This window comes from Bufo bufo, chromosome 6, assembly GCF_905171765.1.
Source record: "Bufo bufo chromosome 6, aBufBuf1.1, whole genome shotgun sequence".
In the NCBI taxonomy this organism is placed as follows: domain Eukaryota; kingdom Metazoa; phylum Chordata; class Amphibia; order Anura; family Bufonidae; genus Bufo; species Bufo bufo.
In genome coordinates this window covers 175677419-175694962 of record NC_053394.1, presented here as the reverse complement: position 1 = coordinate 175694962, position 17544 = coordinate 175677419, and the positions used below count along the sequence as shown (strand labels likewise).

At 42.5% G+C, this 17544-nt stretch overlaps 1 protein-coding gene across 1 annotated transcript in view; it reads left to right on the top strand.

The window, feature by feature from the left end:
• The first annotated feature begins 3100 nt into the window (after window positions 1-3100).
• Window positions 3101-17544, top strand: part of LOC121003391 (zinc finger protein 260-like) — a 79238-nt gene continuing 64794 nt past the window's right edge. The window contains exons 1-3 of the mRNA XM_040435214.1: window positions 3101-3148; window positions 7199-7313; window positions 7711-7872. Of these exons, the coding sequence (XP_040291148.1) occupies window positions 7236-7313; window positions 7711-7872 (240 nt within the window). The 5' untranslated portion in view covers window positions 3101-3148; window positions 7199-7235. The remainder of the gene's footprint in view (window positions 3149-7198; window positions 7314-7710; window positions 7873-17544) is intronic.

Here is a 17544-nt window from a genome sequence, read left to right as displayed (position 1 = left end):
TCAGTTGGGGAGCAGACAGACTTCTTATCTCTGATCTCTGACATTATAAACATTACTTAAAGCTCAATCCTTATCTTACTGATAAGAATATGGCTTAAATAAGTTTTTATAAACTATTAATAGTTTAGAGATAAGGGTTATTAGATGGCACAAATAAGATTTTTAGTCAAAAATGAGTAAAATGCAATCATAAACAAAAATTGTCTTCAAAGGTGTACATTGCCTTTAAAGAGCATGACCTGTTTCATGGATAATAATATACACAACATGATCTGAGGCTCTCAAAGACCAATGACATCCGTATTCATGCCCTTCTATACCTACTGTATATTGGCTAGATGGGAGAAGTTCTTCTGGAGTGATCTCACCCCTCATTAACATACATGAACCACCCACAAAGCAACCAAAGAACATGGTGAAGTTCGCATGCACTAGAGACCTAGAACAACAGGTAGGTAATTAGGCTAACCGGATAGAGTTGTGCAAATGCTGCTACACTGCATCTATTCTACCTTGTATCCTGGTTTGCCAACCTAAATTTTATTTTTTTCTGGACAATTTAAGAAAAAAATCACAGGCAGTCAACATTTTTTTACAGACAAATTGGAAAAACTATAAAGATCATAAGTAATACATGTCTATAGATCAGACACTAATACTGAACACATTACAAGCGTTTACTGTGAAGTCTAAAATGTTACGTGTCCCTCTATGATAGTCCAAAGAGTTGGAAGGTATGCAGACAGAGTGTACAGTTGCATGCAAAAGTTTTGGCACCTCTGGTGAAAATTACTGTTATTGTAAACCGTTAAGCAAATTGAAGGTGAAATGATCTCCAAAAGGCATAAAGTTAGATGACACATTTCCTTTGTATTTAAAGCAAAAACTATTATTATAATTTTTTTCATCCAGGGTCGGAATGAAGGGTAGGCAGAGGAAGGTGTGTGCCTTGGGCGCTACTTCTTGTCAGGCTGTAAGGGGCGATGTTTTCCTACTAAGAATGCGAGTGTCAGCAGAGTGAGAGCAGGCTGCAGACATCTCTGCATGTGCTCCACCACTCCATGTTCTCATTTTTGGTCTGGGTCACTTATTCTCTCCTCCCCACTAGGGATCGCATTTGTGAGTTGTAATGTACCCAGTACTGATGTCCTATACAATATCCATTTTTGCATAGGACACATTTTAGCCCTGTGTCCCCTGATGAGTCTGGGGCTTGTAACAATTGGATGAAATGTGTTCGGACATGTTTGCCATGCTGCTGCCGGAACTCCGGCCCCATTGACTATAATGGGGGAGGGCCGACCTCTGGCGGCATGCGTAAACTAGCGGCAGCACGGATTTGACAGGCTGTTCACCCACCAGAACAGCCTGCCGGAGAAGGCTGCCGCTAGTGTGAAAGTAGCTCTAACTGTATTTGCTTTGCAAGTTGGTTCTTTGCAAGTTGGGCCTCAAGACTATGTAACAATGTACATTGTTAATTGTATGTTAAGACTTAAAAAAAAAAAAAAATTAAAAGAAAATATTTTTTTCCAAAGTATTTCTTTTTTGTAATTATAAAACCACAAGAAAAACTATACAAATGTGGTACCTCTGTAATCGAACTGATCCAGAGAATGAAGGGAATAGTCAATTTTACCCCATAGGGACCATCGAAAAAACGAAACACATAAAACTATCACGGAATAGTTTTCTATTTATAATTTTTTTTTAAATTTCACCCAATTTGGATTTTTTTTCCTGCTTAGGTTACTTTCACACTAGCATTGTTAAAATCCGGCAGGCGGTTCCAGCAAACGGATAGCTTTTTTTTCCGGATCCGTTAGACGGATCTCATCCGGTATGATCCGGAATAATGGATCCGGTATTTACATTTTTTCGAAGATCAAAAGCGAAACTAGCTCCTCCTATATTCCAGTGCATGCGCAGACCGGAAAACCCTATCCAGAGATGCGGCAATTTCCAGAACACTTGGTACCTGATCTGACATTAATACATCTTTATGGAAATTAATGCCTGATCCGGCAAGTGCGGTATTGTTCCGGGACGTACAAGGGACGGAACGGAAAACATATTTCTATTCAGAATGCATTAGGACAAAACTGATGTATTTTTTTCCGGTATTGAGACCCTTTACCGGATTTCAATACTTGAAAGGAATAACCCTAGTGTGAAAGTACCCTAACCACTACATCGTATGGAATATGGTGATATTAGAATGTACAACTTGTCCCACAAAAACAAACCATAACACGGCTCTGTGAATGGAAAAATAAGAGTTATGGATTCTGGAAAACAGGGAGTAAAAAACAAAAATGGAAAAGCCTCCAGTTCTGAAGGGGTTAATAAAAGATACAGTTAGCAAATTCTTAGTTATGGATACAGCTTTAACTGATCACATGGCCATGACATCACCAAAGGTCCTTTAGCGACACACTAAGGATTTGACTCCTCCTATACATGTGACTGAACACATGGCCATGACATCACCAATGGTCCTTTAGCGACACACTAAAGATTTGACTCCTCCTATACATGTGACTGAACACATGGCCATGACATCACCAAAGGTCCTTTAGCAACACACTAAGGATTTGACTCCTCCTATACATGTGACTGAACACATGGCCATGACATCACCAAAGTTCCTTTAGCAACACACTAAGGATTTGACTCCTCCTATACATGTGACTGATCACATGGCCATGACATCACCAAAGGTCCTTTAGCAACACACTAAGGATTTGACTCCTCCTATACATGTGACTGAACACATGGCCATGACATCACCAAAGTTCCTTTAGCAACACACTAAGGATTTGACTCCTCCTATACATGTGACTGATCACATGGCCATGATATCACCAAAGGTCCTTTAGCAACACACTAAGGATTTGACTCCTCCTATACATGTGACTGAACACATGGCCATGACATCACCAAAGGTCCTTTAGCGACACACTAAAGATTTGACGACTCCTATACATGTGACTGAACACATGGCCATGACATCACCAAAGGTCCTTTAGCTCCTCCAGCAGCACACTCAGGATTTGACTTCTGCATATGTGGTTGATCACATGATCCTGACATCACCAAAGGTCCTTTATCCCACTAGGCTGTAATATCTATCTGTAATTTACTGGTCAGGGTACGTGATTTGAATTGATTGTTATTATGTCCTTATAACTTTTATGTGTGGGGAAGAAGTGCATATATAATGTGTGACTTGTATTCAGTGTGCACGGTAGGAATACTATATACATCTGTAGATCCAAGTGTATAGCTGTAGTATTGGGTTGCATGTGATGTTAGTAATATGTAGCATATGGATATGTATCTATTGGGGGAGATTTATCAAACTGGTCTAAAGGAAAACTTCTGTAGTTGCCCATAGCAACCAATCAGATTCCACCATTCAGTTTTCAGAGCTCAAATTTAATTGATCATTATGAGCAAATAACCCAGCTTTCCTTTACACCAGACAAATAGCATAGGACTGAAGGTTTCATAGATCTGTTTATAGATATGTAGTAAAGATCCTCCATGTAAAGGTTCATGCAGATACATGGAGTTAGCATATCTATATCTGTGTGATTTTTGTCATTTACCTTGTATCTACCTGGTTATGCTTTTTGTGAGTGTCTGTTACTCTGATTGAAGTTCGCAGGATGTTTGGAGTGTTGCCCGGTCGGCATCACGACTCCTATTACAAGTACCTGCGCTCGGTGGCGTGACTGTCTGTAGTTGTCTCATATACAGTCGTGGCCAAAAGTTTTGAGAATGACACAAATACTAGTTTTCACAAAGTTTGCTGCTGAACTGCTTTTAGATCTTTGTTTCAGTTGTTTCTGTGATGTAGTGAAATATAATTACACGCACTTCATACGTTTCAAAGGCTTTTATCGACAATTACATGACATTTATGCAAAGAGTCAGTATTTGCAGTGTTGGTCCTTCTTTTTCAGGACCTCTGCAATTCGACTGGGCATGCTCTCAATCAACTTCTGGGCCAATTCCTGACTGGTAGCAACCCATTCTTTTATAATCACTTCTTGGAGTTTGTCAGAATTAGTGGGTTTTTGTTTGTCCACCCGCCTCTTGAGGATTGACCACAAGTTCTCAATGGGATTAAGATCTGGGGAGTTTCCAGGCCATGGACCCAAAATGTCAACGTTTTGGTCCCCGAGCCACTTAGTTATCACTTTTGCCTTATGGCACGGTGCTCCATCGTGCTGGAAAATGCATTGTTCTTCACCTTGGATTGTTGGAAGAAGTTGCTGTTGGAGGGTGTTTTGGTAACATTCTTTATTCATGGCTGTGTTTTTGGGCAAAATTGTGAGTGAGCCCACTCCCTTGGATGAGAAGCAACCCCACACATGAATGGTCTCAGGATGCTTTAATGTTGGCATGACACAGGACTGATGGTAGCGCTCACCTTTTCTTCTCCGGACAAGCCTTTTTCCAGATGCCCCAAACAATCGGAAAGAGGCTTCATCGGAGAATATGACTTTGCCCCAGTCCTCAGCAGTCCATTCACCAAACTTTCTGCAGAAGATCAATCTGTCCCTGATGTTTTTTTTGGAGAGAAGTGGCTTCTTTGCTGCCCTTCTTGACACCAGGCCATCTTTTAAAAGTCTTCGCCTCACTGTGCGTGCAGATGCGCTCACACCTGCCTGCTGCCATTCCTGAGCAAGCTCTGCACTGGTGGCACTCCGATCCCGCAGCTGAATCCTCTTTAGGAGACAATCCTGGCGCTTGCTGGACTTTCTTGGACGCCCTGAAGCCTTCTTAACAAGAATTGAACCTCTTTCCTTGAAGTTCTTGATGTTCCTATAAATTGTTGATTGAGGTGCAATCTTAGTAGCCACAATATCCTTGCCTGTGAAGCCATTTTTATGCAACGCAATGATGGCTGCACGCGTTTCTTTGCAGGTCACCATGGTTAACAATGGAAGAACAATGATTTCAAGCATCACCCTCCTTTTAACATGTCAAGTCTGCCATTTTAACCCAATCAGCCTGACATAATGATCCCCAGCCTTGTGCTCGTCAACATTCTCACCTGAGTTAACAAGACGATTACTGAAATGATCTCAGCAGGTCCTTTAATGACAGCAATGAAATGCAGTGAAAATGTTTTTTTGGGATTAAGTTAATTTTCATGGCAAAGAAGGACTATGCAATTCATCTGATCCCTCTTCATAACATTCTGGAGTATATGCAAATTGCTATTATAAAAACTTAAGCAGCAACTTTTCCAATTTCCAATATTTATGTAATTCTCAAAACTTTTGGCCACGATTGTACATAGCATTTTGCGGTGGTTTATGGTGGAAAGAGCAGTGCTTTTATTGTTGGACATACTTTTGCATATATATAGTTTTTCATTTTTAACCTAATTAGTATTAACAATATTTGATTTCATTTAAATATTACCTGTCACTAGTGTTGAGCAAAATTGTGTTTTCAAGTTCGGCGTACAAGGTTCTGGTTATCTAAGAATTTCGCTCTGGATTCCGCTACCACGGAATCCATAACGGAATTCTTAGATATCCCGAACCTTGTACGCCGAACTTGCAAACACAAGTTCGCTCATCCCTGTCACCTCTCCTGGCATGTTTGTTTTAGTAAATTCTCGTGTTCCCCATAAAATAAGAGTTCTGGAACATCTTTTCTCATAACCCTGTGTTATACCATTCCCCTCTTATTCCGAAATGTTTAAAGTGTGACTGCCATCCTCTGTCTTCTGTTTACATAACACAGTCAATGTTGAGCAAGTCTCCACTGTTATGTAAACAGAAGACAGAGGAGCGTTGCTAAGGCTCCAAATGGGCCACTTTAGAGCTATTTTTCTAATAGAAATGTATGATTTCAGTAATTAAAGTATATTACAAAAATGGTCAGTATCACTGCCCCTATATATTACACAAATAAAAATAGAATGGCAGTTACACTTTAAATACATTGACAACTGGGTGTTATCATTGCCACCTTTCAATACAGTCTGTCGCAACACAGTCTGATACTGTGTACACTGATTGGACAGTGATAGTGTCAGTGTGTAGGGACTCCCTAATAATCATGTGGCAGCACGGTGACTCAGTGGTTAGCACTGGTGCCTTGCAGCGCTGGGGTCCTAGGTTCGAATCCGACCAAGGGCAACATCTGGATGGAGTTTGTATGTTCTCCCCATGTTTGCGTGGGTTTCCTCCGGGTTCTCCGGTTTCCTCCTACACCCCAAAGACATACTGATAGGGACCTTAGATTGTTAGCCCCATTGGGGACAGTTGGATGCTAATGTCTGTAAAGCGCTGTGGAATATAGTAGTGCTATATAAGTGCATAAAATAAATAAATAAATCTGACTGGAGGGTCCACAGTGCTCCTTTGAGTGCTGTGTTCCAGTCACTCTTCCACTGTTTGTGGAGTCACTCTACAATAATGGCTCTTCCCAGTATTACAGCTCATTGCAGAAGAAGAAAGAAGATGAACCTTTGGATGGCGCTGTCAGCAGGAGTCGGAAGCAGGTAGGTATTGGTAACAATACTTTTTTATTTTCAGTCAACGCGTTTCAGGGGCGGAGAGCCCCCTTCATCAGGACAGTATATACTATTATATACTGTCCTGATGAAGGGGGCTCTCCGCCCCTGAAACGCGTTGACTGAAAATAAAAAAGTATTGTTACCAATACCTACCTGCTTCCGACTCCTGCTGACAGCGCCATCCAAAGGTTCATCTTCTTTCTTCTTCTGCAACGTACTTCTCCCCGACGAATACCTCCAAGGCACGGGGCTGGAACCTAGGCAGCAGCGCAGGCACCCCGCACGCTGATCGGGAAAATCAGCACAAGCTTCACATAGGTGTTGTGACTCTTCACAACATCTTCTGGTAAGAGTTTTTTTTTATCTATCTCTTGCCCCTATTACGAGACAATACCACACATGAGGCGCTGCCTCCTATCTCTCTTTTATCTCCAGTATTACAGCTCAGTTGAATAGAACAGCAGTGATTTCAGACAATCAACACCTTGATGACATGTGCTGTGTGTGTGTATATATATATATATATATATATATATAACATTTTCCCAGTGTGTATTTTTCTCTATAACTTCCAACTACTGTGATGTTGTACTTCATTTAGGATGTTTTTCCAAGCATTATTTGACCCGCTCTCCCTTTTCCTTCAGATTCATTTAGCAGAAAAATAGGTCTTTTCCTGACTGATCTACTAAAGATGGAAAAGGACAGAAAACAGATGGCTGAAAGAATATTAAACTTCACCCTAGAGATCATCTACCTGCTGACTGGAGAGGTGAGGGATTCTGGAAATCATGTCACATATAAAGTCTTGTATCTCTAGATAAAAGGTCCATTCACGCGCCCGTAAAATGGGTCCACATCCGTTCCGCAATTTTGCGGAACAGGTGCGGACCCATTCATCTTCAATGGGGCCGGAATGTGCTGTCCACATTTGGATCCGCACTTCCGTTCCGCAAATAAAATAGAACAATTGCGGACAAGAAAAGTAAATTTCTATGAGAGTGTCGGCGATTTGCGGTCCGCAAAATGCTCAACGCACATTGCCGGTGTCTGTGTTTTGCGGATCCGCAAAACACATACGGACGTGTGAATGGACCCTAAACCAAGGACTTAACTAGAGAGGTGAAAGAAAACAATACAGTGATAACATTGCCTCTCTCCATGCACAGGATTACATGATAGTGAAGAAGATAAAAGAAGAGGGTGAAGAATGGAGCAGGAACCAGGATCCTATCATGGTGTCTCCACCTCATTCACTGACACATGAGAGAAACGGCTATCAGAAGATCCTGGACCTCACCAACAAGATCACAGAGCTGCTGACTGGAGAGGTGAGCGCCACTGGAAGGCTGGTTTCTGGATGACTACTGTAGTCTTGTGTGCGGATGCAGGAACCCTGTTACCACATTCATGCTACACTAGCTGCAGGCAGTGTCAATTAGCTACAAGTAGTCTAATTGCACTAAAGGGGTTTTCGGAGTTATTTTTTTGCTCTTTGTATGTTTCTAACTAATCAAATGTAAGGACTTTACCATTCACTTATTTCATCCGCAGTTGCTGCTTTCTCAGATTTCACTGAGGGTCACATGACCTGTGATGTCAGCTTCTCTCCCTGCTCTGATAATGAGAGCAGATATGTGTCTGTACATGAGACGTCACTGTGCTGGCCACGCACCCCTGCACTGCCGTCTGCTCTCTCCCTGGATACTTCAGGAAAAACTTTAACCCCTTCAGTAGCACAGACTCAGGGCTGAAGGCTTTACTGAGTAGCTGCAGGCAGTGAGGAGACAAATGCTGGGCACAGGAGCTGACATCCTCGCTTAGCAGAGCAGGGGGAGGGGCAGAGATTGTTGTAATTGCAGGTAAACAAAGAGCCAGAAGAGAACCAGGGAAATGAGTAAATAGAATTTTTTTTTGCCTAAAACTTAGCAGAGTTATATATTGCTGCCCATCAGATTTACAGTGCTATATATATATATTTTTCATAACTCGGACAACCCCTTTAAAGGCTATCTACACCTTCGGGGGCATTTTTTTTATAATTGCCTTTTTCTCATTTTGGGCTAAAAATCTTTTTTTCAGTTGGCCTTTATTAAAAATATTGAGCTGTTCTGGGTTAACTGTTTTTCTAGCTGTGTCACTTATACTTTCACTTTGTGCCGGTCATCTAATAAACCTTGGGGCACGTTTATTAAGACCGGCGTTTTAGACGGTTGGTCTTAATAAACCCCTAAGCTGCCAGTGGTTCCACTGAAATTATGAAGAGGCACTGGCCTCTCATAACTTCGGCGGATCCTCTGGCAGTTCTAAAGACCTAAGACCTTAGAAAATGGTAAATAAGACGGGCCTACTGGCCCGTCCCCTTCCCCGTCCACACCATGCCCACAATTTTAGACCTGGCGTGAGTGGGAAGAACCGTTGTGCCGCAGTCTGCGCCTGAAATGCGCCTATATATAGGCATATTTCAGCTTAATAAATGACCCCCCTTATCTCTAAATTACTAAAAGGTCATAAACACTTACTTAAAGGGTTTCTGTCACCCCACAAAACTCATTTTTTTTTTTTGGATAGTTAGATTCCTTATAGGGCGATATAGGAGAATATAATAGTCTTACTTACTTTCATGCGGCCGATTCTTTATAAAACGAAGTTTTATAATATGTAAATGAGGGCTCTACCAGCAAGTAGGGCGTCTACTTGCTGGTAGCCGCAGCAGCAATCCGCCCCCTCCTCTTGTTGATTGACAGGGCCAGCCGTGATCTCCTCCTCCGGCCGGCCCTGTCAGTATTTCAAAAATCGCGCGCCTCTGGTCATTCGGCGCAGGCGCTCTGAGATGAGGAGGCTCGTCTCCTCAGTGCGCCTGCGCCGATGACATCACCGAAAGAGAAAAATGAATTTGGTCTCCCGCAATCGGCCTTTTATCAATTTCTGCAATTACGTCATGCTTTCCAGAAGCAGGCACAATCGACGTCATTGAAATGTACTACGGTTCCGCTGTTTCAACAGATCCTTACAAACAATTCCTCATGTGGTTTGATATCATCCATTTATAGGAATTTGTATGTAAAATCACTGAAACAAGAGGTCCTAGCAGTCAAGCATAAATGTGAGGCAGAGGTGGGACCAATTTCGGAGGAGCAATGAAAGTCGATTTTAGCGCTAACTCCACAACTGTCGGTGTGTGAGGGACACCGTATGTCTCAGTTGTTTTTACTGCACCGTGTGTATAGGACCCCAGAGTTCCTATGTAAGATAGGTGTTTGGGTAAATGCGGACTGTCCTAGGTGTGGTAACGGTCCTGCATCCCTGATGCATATGTTCTGGGACTGCGCGGAACTCCGGAATTTTTGGACGGCGATTTTGATTTTGATCAAAGACGCCTATAACATAGTGGTTCTGCCTGGACCGAGGGCATGCGTGGCTGGGATATTGGACATTAAAGATCGTCATCACCGTCTGGGAATACAACGCATGCTTTTTCAGGCCAGGAAATTGATCCCCAAACACTGGCTTCGACCGCAAGCTCCGACTAGGAAAGAATTCTTAAATAGGTTGTCAGAAGTCTTGCGACTAGAAAAAGGTGTTTATGTTATAAGAAAGTGTGTGGCAAAATTTGATAAGATATGGGAAACTTGGGAAAACTATAGGATACGTTACCCTGACTAGTCTCCCTTACTAAGGCCTCTTTCACACGACCGTTTTTTTTTCCCGTTTTGCGGGCCGTTTTTTTGCGTTCCATATACGGTCCATATACGGAACCATTCATTTCAATGGTTCCGCAAAAAAAACGGAATGTACTCCGTATGCATTCCATTTCCGTATTTCCGTTTTTCCGTTCCGTTTTAAGATAGAACATGTCCTATATTTGGCCGCAAATCACGTTCCGTGGCTCCATTAAAGTCTATGGGTTCGCAAAAAAAACGGAATGCATACGGAAATGCATCCGTATGTTTTCCGTATCCGTTGCGTTTTTTGCGGAACCATCTATTGAAAATGTTATGCCCAGCTCAATTTTTTCTATGAAATTACTGTATACTGTATATGCCATACGGAAAAACGGAACGGAAACACAACGGAAACAAAAAACGGAACAACGGATCAGTTTAAAACGGACCGCAAAACACTGAAAAAGCCATACGGTCGTGTGAAAGAGGCCTAAGGATGTAGATTCGGGAGCTGCTGTGTCGATCAAAATATTCTCCTCTCTATGATGCTTATACATGGTGCCAAGTTTGGGTTCCCTGGTATGTATAATTGAAATACCGTTGATATGGTAGGATAATACCTGCTGTACTTATATGGGTGGTACTTCAGGTATTGACCATTAGAGTTATGAACATTGTACTGGGTTGGAAGCCTAGTGCCCGTTTCACCGTCTGGGGGGGAGGGGGGGGGGAGTTTGGTTGGTTGGGTGGGAAATTTTTTGTTCATTATTTAAAAGTGAAAAAGTCGATGTATATGCCTTGTACAATTGACCATAACACACTGTAATGGCGGTCACTGTTGACCTTTATTATTGTATCGAGTATATTATATCCTTTTCATGCGCTTAATGAACAGACGGACTCTATGATGATATTTGTAACCGCTTTATTCTTTATTACCAAGAAATTGTACAAGCATTCTTTATTCTGAGGAATATTGTTAATAAAAACTATCTGATTTAAAAAAAAAAGAAATACATAGCCTGCTATTAGAGAATCTCAAGGCTGTACAGAGAAAGGGACTCAAACATTTTAATGAAGACCAAATGAATAAATGATTTTTAGCTCAAAATGAATGCAAACCAATAAAAACAAATTCTCCCAAAGGTGTACATAGCCTTTAACCCTTTCAGCCCCTGTTTTTTTTTGTTTGTTTTTTTGCAAGACAAGTTTTACTTTCTAATGCCACCATTTAATATTGCATACAATGTAGTGGGAAGCTGGAAAAAAATCCAAATGAGGTGAAATTAGTAAAAAAAAATGCAATTCCACATCAATTTTATGAGTTTTGTTTTATGGTGTTCCCTATGCAGTAAAACTGACCTGTTACTTTCATTCTCCTTGTCTTTTAATACTGAAAAAAATGATAAAAAACCTTGAAAGAAATTAGTTTTTTCTTTTTGACGCCATATTCTGACCCCTATAACTTTTTTTGTAGTATGTGTGAGGGCTTATTTTTTTGAGGGGTGATCTGTACTTTTCATTGGTACCATTTTGGGGTGTGTATAACTTTTTCATCACTTTTTATTAAATTTTTTGTTGGAGATGAAAACCAACCAAAAAAGGCGAATCGGCCATTTTGACATTTTATTCCGTTTCACCGTTTGCCGTATACTATAACTATAGCTCTCTATTGGGGTGAACAGGACAAGGGATCAAAAGATCCCAGGTTCTAGCCTCCTAAGGGGCTAATAGTTAATAAGTAAAAAGTAAAAAAAAAATATTAAAAGTTTAAATCACCCCTCTTTCCCAATTTTCCACAGAAAAAAAAATAAACATATTAGGTATCGCCACATCCAAAAATTTGAAAAAAAAGTGAGCAAAAAGTCGTACATACCACAAAAAATAGTACCAATAAAAACTACAGTTCGTTAGGCAAAAAAACAAGCCCTCATACAGCTCTGTAGACCAAAAATAAAAAAAAGTTATGGCTGTCAGAATATGCGGATGCAAAGAAAATTCTTTTATATTTTTTTTTAAAGGGATTCTGTCACCAAATTTAACCCTATTAAGCTAGCTGACATTAGCAATGTGCTAATGTCAGCTAAACCTAACTAGCCTATTCCTACTTTTATCTATGCCCCTGTTATGACAGAAATCTAACTGTTATAATATGCTAATTAGCCTCTAGGAGCAGGGGGGGGGGGGGGGCATTGTTCCTGCTCCTAGAGGCTCCGATCTCCCACCTTTGTCGCCTCCCTCCAAGTCCTGATTGACAGGGCCAGGCAGCGCTCGCATCCGTCTGCCAGCCCTGTGCTCTGGTGAAATCTCACGCAGTTCAGTATTCGGCGCATGCGCAATGAGGAAGCTGGCAGACTACGAGTGTCTTTCCCTCACCGCGCCTGCGCCGAATGCTGAACGGCGCGAGATTTCACCAGAGCACAGGGCTGGCAGACAGATGCGAGCTCTGCCTGGCCCTGTCAATCAGGACTTGGAGAGAGGCGACAAAGGTGGGAGAATGCAGACTCTAGGAGCAGGAACAACGCCCATCCCCCCCTGGTCCTAGAGGCTAATTAGCATATTATAAGGTCTCTTTAAGACGGGCGTTGCGGGAAAAGGTGCGGGTACGTTGCGGGAACATGCGCGATTTTTCCGCGCAAGTGCAAAACATTGTAATGCGTTTTGCATGCGCGTGAGAAAAATCGCGCATGTTTGGTACCCAAACCCGAACTTCTTCACAGAAGTTCGGGCTTGGGATTGGTGTTCTGTAGATTGTATTATTTTCCCTTATAACATGGTTATAAGGGAAAATAATAGCATTCTGAATACAGAATGCATAGTAAAATAGCGCTGGAGGGGTTAAAAAAAATAAAAAATTATTTAACTCCCCTTAATCCACTTGATCGCGCAGTCGGCATCGCTTCTGTCTTCTTTCTTTGCTGTGTGCAGGAACAGGACCTGTGGTGACGTCACTCCGGTCATCACATGATCCATCACCATGTTAAAAGATCATGTGATGACCGGAGTGACGTCACCACAGGTCCTGTTCCTGCACACAGCAAAGAAGGAAGACAGAAGCGATGCCGGCTGCGCGAACAAGTGGATTAAGGTGAGTTAAATTATTTTTATTTATTTTTTTTTAACCCCTCCAGCCCTATTGTACTATGCATTCTGTATTCAGAATGCTATTATTTTCCCTTATAACCATGTTATAAGGGAAAATAATAATGATCGGGTCTCCATCCCGATCGTCTCCTAGCAACCGTGCGTGAAACACTTGCTTGCGGATGCTTGCGATTTTCACGCAACCCCATTCATTTGTATGGGGCCTGCGTTACGTGAAAAACACACAAAATAGAGCATGCTGCGATTTTCACGCAATGCACAAGTGATGCGGGAAAATCACTGCTCATGTGAACAGCCCCATAGAAATGAATGGGTCGGGATTCAGTGCGGGTGCAATGCGTTCAACTCACGCATCGCATCCGCGCGGAAAACTCGCCCGTGTGAAAAGGGCCTAAAAGTTAAGTTAGAGTTCTGGAGTAACGGGGGCATAGATAAAATAGGCTAGTTAGGTTTAGCTGACATTAGCACATCGCTAATGTCAGCTAGCTTAAAAGGGTTAAATCTGGTGACAGAATCCCTTTAAAGTAATTAAACAAATTATGAGATACACCCAAAATTATTAAAAGAGCTTAGTGGTGAGCTGGCAAAACCGTTAACAGATTTATTTAACCAATCATTAGTAACAGGCGTCGTCCCGGAAGATTGGAAATTGGCAAATGTCGTGCCCATTCACAAGAAAGGTAGTAGGGAGGAATCGAGCAACTATAGACCAGTGAGTCTGACATCAATAGTAGGCAAATTAATGGAAACCCTTTTAAAGGATAGGATTGTGGAACATCTAAAATCCCATGGATTGCAAGATGAAAAACAACATGGGTTTACTTCAGGGAGATCATGTCAAACAAATCTTATAGATTTTTTTGACTGGGTGAATAAAATAATAGACGGTGGAGGTGCAGTAGACATCGCATATCTAGATTTTAGTAAGGCTTTTGACACTGTCCCACATAGAAGACTTATCAATAAACTGCAGTCATTGAGCATGGACTCCCATATTGTTGAGTGGATTAGGCAGTGGCTGAGTGACAGACAACAGAGGGTTGTAGTCAATGGAGAACATTCAAAACAAGGTCATGTTACCAGTGGGGTTCCACAAGGATCTGTACTGGGACCGATTTTGTTTAATATCTTCATAAGTGATATTGCAAAAGGCCTCGATGGTAAGGTTTGTCTTTTTGCTGATGACACAAAGATATGTAACAGGGTTGATGTTCCTGGAGGGAAACGCCAAATGGAAAAGGATTTAGGAAAACTAGAAGAATGGTCAGAACTCTGGGAACTGAAATTTAATGTGGATAAGTGCAAGAAAATGCACCTGGGGCGTAAAAACCCAAGGGCAGAATATAGAATATTTGACACAGTCCTGACCTCAGTATCTGAGGAAAGGGATTTAGGAGTAATTATTTCAGAAGACTTAAAGGTGGGAAGACAATGTAATAGAGCAGCACGAAATGCCAGCAGAATGCTTGGATGTATAGGGAGAGGTATAAGCAGTAGAAAGAGTGAAGTGCTTATGCCGCTGTACAGAACACTGGTGAGACCTCACTTGGAGTCTTGTGCGCAGTACTGGAGGCCATATCTCCAGAAGGATATAGATACTCTAGAGAGAGTTCAGAGAAGAGCTACTAAACTAGTACATGGATTGCAGGATAAAACTTACCAGGAAAGGTTAAAGGACCTTAATATGTATAGCTTGGAAGAAAGAAGAGACAGAGGGGATATGATAGAAACTTTTAAATACATAAAGGGAATCAACTTGGTAAAGGAGGAGAGCATATTTAAAAGAAGAAAAACTACCACAAGAGGACACAGTTTTAAATTAGAGGGGCAAAGGTTTAAAAGTAATATAAGGAAGTATTACTTTACTGAGAGAGTAGTGGATGCATGGAATAGCCTTCCTGCAGAAGTGGTAGCTGCAAATACAGTGAAGGGGTTTAAGCATGCATGGGATAGGCATAAGGCTATCCTTCATATAAGATAGGGCCAGGGGCTATCCATAGTACTCAGTATATTGGGCAGACTAGATGGGCCAAATGGTTCTTATCTGCCGACACATTCTATGTTTCTATGTTTCTATAAAACTATACAAGTTTGGTATTGCCACAATCGTACTGAGCCACAGAATCGTTAATTTCTAACGATAATTTGTTTTCCCTTAGTCCTAACAGCAGCACAGATGGGGTTAACTGCCCCTGTGGACTGGTAGGACCGGCGGAATTTTAATGAGCCCAAGAACCAATAAACGATCTTCAGCTCCCTGAAAGGGAGGAGATCACCCCCCAGCCCACCGTGTTTTTAACAAGCATAATGTATTTAGGGTGGGATATTTGTGTGCTGCTGTTAGGACTAAGGGAAAACAAATTATCGTTAGAAATTAACGATTCCCTTACGTCCTCAACAGCAGCACAGATGGGGAGATAGCAAGAAGAATCCCCTAGGGAGGGTCCTCATGCCTGGCAGAACTAAGAACAGTCTGCCCAAAAGCCGAAAACTCTGCCATCCTAGCATCTATCCTATAATGGGAGATGAAGGTTGACTCAGAGCTCCAGGAGGCCGCCTTACAGATCAACTCTAAGGGGAGGAGTCTTCTCTCCGCAACCGAGGTGGAGCCGCCCTAGTAGAATGGGCTCTCACAAACTCAGGAGGATCTAAGGATTGGGAGACGAAAGCTTCCATAATGGCCTCCTTGATCCAGCGACTAATCGTGGCTTTAGACGCTTTACGGCCTTTAGACTTACCGGCAAACAGGATAAGAAGATTCTCATCTATCCTGAACTCACTAGATCTATCCACATAGATCTGGAGGCATCTTGAAATATCCAGCGGGTCTCTAGCTGGAGTATCAGAGGAGGAGGCTGTAAACAAAACTGGTAAAGATATTACCTGATTGATGTTCTGGAAAGTAGGCACCTTAGGCCTGAAGTAAGGTAAAAACTTCAGGAGTACTCTATCCTGTAGAAAAATAATGTACGGGTGAATTGCGGAGAAAGCCTGCAATTCAGAAACTCTTTTGGCTGAAGCTATAGCCAGAAGAAAGACCATCTTTAAAGTCAAAAATTTAAAATTTACCTCCTCCAAGGGCTCGAAGGGAGGAGATGCTAGCCCCCTGAGCACTACTGAAAGATCCCACTGGGGGATAGGTTTCAGTATAGTAGGCTTTAGTCTTTCAGCTCCCTTCAGGAAGCGTTTGATGAGTGGGTCCCGAGAATGTGGCCTGTTGAGACAGGCCGAGATGGCAAAAACCTGGACCTTCAAGGTAGCTGGAGATAGGCCTCTATCTAATCCATCCTGAAGAAATTGAAGTATCGCAGGAAGGGGCGGATCTGCAGGCGCCACCTGTCTGGAATCACACCATGCCTCGAAGATTCTCATGATCCTGGAGTAGGCCTTCTTTGTAGACTCTGCTCGGGAATGCGACAAAGTTCTCAGGACCGACTCGGAAAGCCCTTCTATGTTGGGAAGGGACTGATCAACCTCCAGGCTGTCAGGTTGAACCTGTGCAGATCTAGGCAGAGGTGAGTGTCCCACGACACCAGGGTCTGCTCCGGGGGGAGTCTCCAGTATTGTCCCCGACTCATCTGAATGAGCTGGGTAAACCAGGATCTTCTGGGCCAACTGATGGGCTCTGGGCGCTTAAAAGGAAACGAGATCAGCACCACTCCCTTTTTTTTTTTTTTTTCTTGTAGAAAAACCAGAGCCTATACTGGCTCTACCTATACGAAAATTGTCTCCCCAGACTAATCCTAAGTCCGGGATGTCCTTCTAGGGAGCCAGTTTTAAAGAAAGGTGAGTTTTATACATCACCGCAACGCTTCGGAAAACCGGAAGTGACGTAGCGCACCTAGGGCGCGTCACTTCCGGAAAATGGCGGCGCCCATAGCGCCGCACACATGCGGTAACGGAGGGACGGAGCACTGTCTACAGATGATGAGAGAAGAGGGGAGGGGACGCCCCCCTCCCCGACGGTACCCCAGACCGAAATCGCCATGATCAGGCCTAAAATAAAGGCACTGAGATCCATAGAAAGCGAGCTAAGCTTAAGGAGGGGAAAAGAACCCCTAAGCAATCTTCAGCTCCCAGAGAGGGAGCGACACGCCAGTCCACCTGTCCAGAGGACAGAAAAAAACACGGTGGGCTGGGGGGTGATCTCCTCCCTTTCAGGGAGCTGAAGATCGTTTATTGGTTCTTGGGCTCATTAAAATTCCGCCGGTCCTACCAGTCCACAGGGGCAGT